Consider the following 6,933-nt stretch of genomic DNA (forward strand, 5'->3'; position numbering starts at 1 on the left):
TGTTGTGTAAGGGTATTTTTATAATAAGATATAAAAGTTTCCAAGTTTTAGGGAGAATAGTCTAGGCAACATGTTTGACTTTTAAGTAATAGAAGGAAGTTGCACGGCAACTTGCAAGTTAGCCATCAAAGAATCAAATAGTAACTATAGATACTAGATAGAAGGAGAAATTTCTTTAAACGAAGTAAAATATAGTTTCTGCTTGACTCAAATAAAAAAAAAAAAAGCCCATCTTAATATACATATTTTTAACTGCTTTTTTATTAAGATTTGTTAATTTGTTAGAATTTGATAATTGTTATTTTGTTAATCAAGAGTATTTAATTTTGTTAGGTTTCTTAATTTTTATTTTAGTGCTAAATTTTGGAAAGAGTTCATTAGAAACCTTTTTTTTTACCCGACCCATGTTGAGCCGTTGACAAACACGACCATATAGCATTCTTTGATGACCCCACTTTGGATAATTCCTGGATCCTTTACTCCTCGTTAATATTATGGACGTGTTTGGCAAAAGTAGCTATTAGTTGGAAGCGGGTAGCATGTAGCTGGTAGCGGGAAGCTGTAACTTTTATTTGTTATATGAATGTTTGGCAAAAGTAGCTGAAAGCTTTTGAAATATATAAAATTACATAAAAGGACAATTGATTAAAAATAAATAAATATTTAAATATATGTTTAAGGATAATTATGGAAATTGATTTCAAAAGCCCAGGAACGTTTTGTTAAACGCTACATGAAGTAGCTTTTAGAATCGGAGCGTTTTGTTAAAACTAAAAGCTAAACGCTCCAAACGAATCTTTTTGTTTAAACTAAAGCGTTTTATCAGAAGATAAAAGCTAGAAGCTCCCAAACGCTTCTAAAAGCTTTGTGCCAAACACGCCCTATATGTCACCTATCATGTCACTTGTTAACCTATTAATTATCTTTTTTAAATTTCAAAATTTTAATTTCTCACTCTAATTGCATAAATTAATAACTAATTCTCCATTTCAAATTTTAAATTTTAAATTTTTTCATTTTAATTATTTTAAATTAATAACATTAGATTATAAAATAAAATAAAATTAATACAGATTATAAGGTGATATAACTTCACATATTTATTTAAATCAACGATTATAATTTTATATAACTAAAAAAAAATCTCTTAAGTAATAACTTATTTAAAATAATTGATTAATAATTTTGATTTTTTTAATATCAAAGTTTAATAAATTTTATTACCGTGGTTTTCACCGGTTATAAACTAGTTCTATATATACATCTTTAGTTGGATTTTTACATACAAATTTGCAAACAGATCCTATTCACCTCCAAAATCTGAAACATGGAAGATAAAACATACACATGTAGTTATCATCAAAAATCAAGTCATATTATCATATAGTCATTTATTAGAGGTGGATTGTTTCTAATCAAATTGAAGTTATAGTACAATTTTTAAATAGTTTGATTTGTATGTTTATGTCATCATATTATCGTTTGACACTCAATGATATTAAGTAATAATATTTATGGATCGATCAATGATCATATATTGCATTTATTTTGATTTTTTAGAACATCAACATCATGTATACAGTATATTCTCTATATGAATAGACTATTTGAACTTTTAGTATTAAAAGAATATAGTCCATTTTGATCCATAAATAACAAAAAATAATTTTGCAAGTGATTATTTGGGATATTGGACATTTAGTCCAAACACTTTATAATTACAACAAAACATTAGCAGAAATATAAATTATTATAACTAAACCTTTAGTTTGCTATAAAAAAAAATTGTTTTAAATTCAAGAAATTTTAAAACTTTATTATAATGTGCAGTGAATTTTTCAATAATGTCCATTTCGTAACCACACAAAGAAGTCTAATCATGACCATAATACGACTACAATTCAATGTTCAACGCACATAACTGCTTTTTGCAGGGACCATTTAATTTTTATCTTCTTTTTACCACCGTGGCCATGGTCGTGGGAAGAGTTTTTTTTTTTTTTTTTTTTTTTTTTTTTTTTTTTTTTTTTTAATTTTATTTTAAATATACACTTAAGTTGTTATAAAGATGTGATAGGCTGATAGCATAAGCATATTTGAACTTGGATATTCTATCTTTTGATATAAATATCCAAACTTTGTATCATTTGATCGCCTTTGTTTATATTCGATTATAAATATAAAAAGTTTTTTTAGTTGATATTTTTTTTGGAGTATTATTTATCTAAAATATTATTATAGAGTCTCTTAGTTAATTTAACGTTTTTAATTAAGCATTCAAAATCATATTTTAATACAAAACAAAATACTTCGAATACAAATATTATTTGATATCTCTAAATATTATTAAAAGAGAAACCTTATGACATCATCTAAGGTTTTGTTTGTTTTTTATTAAAAACCTCTTCAAACCTCTTCGTGCTACGCGGCGCAGCACACGCGCAACACTTTCTTTCCCGCAGCTATTTGTTTTTTCGCAGCCTTCGAAATTAAAAACCTCTTCATGTCCTTTGCTTGGGACAACACTTGAAAATTGCTTCTAACCTCTTCAAAACTAAACCCCCCAAAAAAAACGGCCACCTCCATTCTTCCAGCAAGTCGATCGTGAGCTACCTTCTCTCGACATCGCGTCTTCTCAGACCAGTGATCACCGGCGCAACCCCCACTGGCTTCTCCCCTTTCGTCGGTCATCCTTCCAGGTTAGTTTCTTGTTCTTTTTTTTTCCGTTTTTGGCTGTTGAAAGCAGCAATTGTCTTGAATGATTTTTGGCTCCGTTTTTGGCTCCTAATCAATGAACGATTTTTGGCTCCTGAATCAATGAACGATTTTTGTTGTGCAACTTCATTGGTGTTTTACTTCATTGTTCATGCTTCAACTTAATTGTTTGATATTTGTTGTTGAATCTTTGATTTTGCTTGTTGGTGCTAATCTTATCAAATAGTTCATGCCTTATATCAAATAGTTGTTCTTGAATCTTTGTTCTTGCCCCAATTTCTTCAATTTGTGCTTAAAATGTCATATGTTGTTGCTTAATTGTAATGAAATATTGCTGAATTGTCACTAATTATTGCTGAAATGTCACAAATTGTTGCCGAATTGTCACAAATTGTTGCTGAATTGTCACAAATTGTTGTTGAAATGTCATGAAATGTTGTTCAAATGTCAAAAAATGTTGCTGAAGTGTCATAATTGTTGCTGAAATATGAATAATCTTTGTTGAAATTGATTATGTTCATCATTACAAGTTGTAATTATGCTGAAAGTTGTTGGTATAAGGTTATGTGTGCTAAAGTATGTATTCCATATGGTTTTTTTATTAGCAATGGCAGATAAACATACATGGACCAATGATCAAACAAAATTCTTATTGAACACTTGCATTGAAGAAGTACAAAATGTGGATAGAAAAGGTTTGAGTTTGCACAAAAATTCATGGAACAAGTTAGGAACAGCTATTAAGGAAAAGTTTGGTGTGGATTTAACTCAAAGACAATTGAAAAACGCCTATGACAACCTTAAAGCCAAATACACGGGATGGTTATACTTGAAAAACAAAACTGGCAACCTTTACAATCCTCAAACAAACACTTTTAACCTAACAAATGAGGAGTGGGAGGACTTTAAAAATGTGTATATATATATATATATATATATATATATATATATATATACACACACACACACATATTAATATGTATTCTGTTTATATAGTTGTCATTTATTCTTATACTACTTTTGTTACATTGATTGGGTTTAGGGACATCCGAAAGCCGCTTCTTTGAAAACTGTCCCATTGTTGTTTCCAGAGCTTTGTGCAGAACTCTTTGATGGAAATAGTGCCTCTGGTAATCTAAGCTATGCCACATCCCAAACACCATCGGGACATGGATCATCTTCTTTCCATGTCACACCATTGCAACTTATGGACACCCCTTCTGTTAACATAGATGAGGATGATTTCTTTTTCCAATCATACCACTCAGCTACCACCTTCTGTTGCTTCACCTTCTGCTACTTCACCTTCTGGTAACCCCAACAAAAGAGCTAAACCCTCAACTCCTAGACCTCGAGCTAGTGCCTCACCTGAGCCACCTTCTAGTGCCTCCCCTAAAGCTTCTATTACTGCTGATGATTTAGCATTGGAGATGCAGCAAGCTCTACGACATTTGACTCGAGGGCCAACAATTCCCCAATGTTTAGAGAAGCTAGAGTTACTCGAGTTAGGCCCGGTTGACCCTCTACGATTTGCTGCTTATCATATTTTTGGAGGGACCATGAATATGAGAGAGATGTGGGTAGATTTGCCTAATGATCCACAAATATTAAGAGGGTGGATCGAGATGACAGCTACAAGTTTAGGAGTATTAAAGGATGGAAAGATTGTCCATTAAGTTTACATATTTGGATTTGAACTATGTGGTTATGTTTTTTGGTTATTTGGTACTTGGATTTTATTTGTAGTATGTGGTTATTTGGTACTTGAATGTTATTTGTAGTATTTGGAATTTGAACTATGTGATTATGTATTTTGGTTATTTGGTTATGTTATTTGGTACTTGAGTTTTATATTTTTTTATTTGGTACTTGAGTTTTATATTTTTTTTATTTGGAACTTGAACTATGTGATTATATATTTTGGTTTTTTGGTACTTGAGTTTTATATTTGGTACTTGTGTTGATTAATAGGTTCCTAATGGATCACGACAAAAAGATACTACTCATAATTCTAATGTACTTGTACGTCCGCTACTTTTGGAAAAGGGGTGTAAAACGAGTGCGGGACAACGATTCGGAAATGACGGGACATGAATTTACATTAGAGTTACTTCACCGTAATCCTCTACAATGTGTTGAAGTGCTACGCATGTCCCGTGAATCATTTGTCCGACTATGTGCTCATTTTAGAGTAAACTACGCGTTAAATGATAGCAAACATGTGTTGGTTGAGGAGAAGATGGCTATGTTTTTTATGATGATTGGTCATAACCAACGTTATGTGATTATCAAGCGGAGATTTCAACACTCAAAGCAAACAGTTCATAAGTTTTTTCATGAAGTGTTGGACAAAATGCTGCTTTTCGCACATGACATTATAATGCCAACTTCTTTTAATCTGAATCCAAACATTCCAGGACATAATAGGAGGCTACGACGGGTGTTTAAGGGAGCAGTTGGTGCACTTGATGGCACCTTGATACATGTTGTTGTCCCTGCAAACAAACGGGATTTATATAGAAGTAGGGGAAAAGGTGATTGTTACCAAAACGTATTGGCAATATGTGACTTCAACATGATGTTTACGTTTGTTGTGGCCGGTTGGGAAGGGATAGCACACAATTCTAGAATTTTATCAGAAGCATTAGCAAATCCACATGCACCATTCCTGCTTCCACCACCAGGTAAATTTATGGTTATTGAAATAGTTTCATCTTAGCTTGAAAAAATAAATGACTTTTTTTTTACTGATAAATATTATCTTTGTGATGCCGCTTATGCAAACATTCGAGGTTTTATGGCACCGTACTGTATTGTGAGGTATTGGCTTGGATATTTCCGTCGAAGACGTGCATTAACGAATAAAGAAAAATTTAACCATGCACACGCAAAACTTCGGAATGTCATTGAGCGTGCTTTTGGTGTCTTGAAAGCACGATTCCCTATATTGAAGAGGATGGCACCATTCTCATTGGTTACACAACGAAACATTACCCTAGCATGCTTTGCACTACATAATTTTATAAGAAGAGAGGGACTACGTGATGAGTTTTTTGCACGATATGACGAACCAAATGTCTCGGTTCGGAATAACAATGCAGGCGTTGATAATGATGAAGATGAGATTCCAACACATGGTACTGCAGCGGATTGTGAATATATGACTCAGTTAAGAGATGAAATTGCCGAACAATTGATGCAAAATATGGAATGAAAATTATTAAAGTTTGGTTGTATGAATTTTATTTAAAAATTTTATTGTAAGACTAATTTGGTTGTTTGAATTTTATTTCAATGTTTTAAGATTACAATTATTAAATTTTTGGTATTAAAAAACTATTATCGGTTTATTAAATTATTTTATTTTAATTTTTTTAATATCTGCAGCAGTCTGCAACCGTTAAAAAAACAAACATGCTTCTCATTATAGTCTGCAACACTTTGGTCTACCTCTTCTGCTGCAGAGGGCTGCAGAGGTGGTCCGCAGACTTCAGACAGTTTCACTTCGGAAAAACAAACAGCACCTAAGACAATCTGAGCTGTTGATTGTGTTTCTTTTATAGGTTTTACACCCTTAGATCAATTTGTTTACGTCACCTTGATCAAACAAGAAGTCAACCCGTTATGTTAGGAAATTAAATGTAGGAATTGAATGAAAATGATACATGAATTCTTTCCAAACTTACAACTACAAAATTGGTTCCTTATTAATATAAACCTTAAATTTAGGCTCTATTTTCATTCAAAATTGCTTTCCAAATATATTATATGTTGAAATCTCTGAAACTATTAATTTCATTTTTCAAAAGTTTCGGATATTATTATGAACCAATACACTTTGAAGCATAAATATCTTCTATTTTAAGTTTAAATGAGATTTCAATTTATTACCTGCTAATTTTCATCATATTGACTTGTATATATATTTCAAACCTTTTTAATAATCGATTTACACAAACATTATGTCATAATTCCTCTGCAGAAAACAAATGCAAAAAAACTTCAACCTTCCCATCAGTCTGATTAGTTGAATAAATATATGTACTTCTTCCTTAAATCCTTTTAATCTGTAAGTTTGATATTGTTTACGAATTTATATGTTTTTACTCATTCGTATGGTTCTTTGTTGAATACTTATAATTTAGATGTATAATGTTGCTTTTGAATTTTTCTTGATGTTGTGTTTGGTTCTTGGTTCCATCTTTTTAATCGGTAACT

At 31.4% G+C, this 6,933-nt stretch overlaps 1 protein-coding gene across 1 annotated transcript; it reads left to right on the top strand.

Moving 5' to 3' along the window:
• Positions 1-4,795: 4,795 nt before the first annotated feature.
• Positions 4,796-5,929, top strand: LOC111876318 (uncharacterized). Its single transcript, XM_023872864.2, has 2 exons — positions 4,796-5,399; positions 5,508-5,929. The coding sequence occupies exons 1-2, from the start codon at positions 4,796-4,798 to the stop codon at positions 5,927-5,929; spliced, it is 1,026 nt and encodes a 341-aa protein (XP_023728632.2).
• Positions 5,930-6,933: the final 1,004 nt, after the last annotated feature.

This window comes from Lactuca sativa, chromosome 1 (assembly GCF_002870075.4).
Source record: "Lactuca sativa cultivar Salinas chromosome 1, Lsat_Salinas_v11, whole genome shotgun sequence".
NCBI classification, from domain to species: Eukaryota; Viridiplantae; Streptophyta; class Magnoliopsida; order Asterales; family Asteraceae; genus Lactuca; species Lactuca sativa.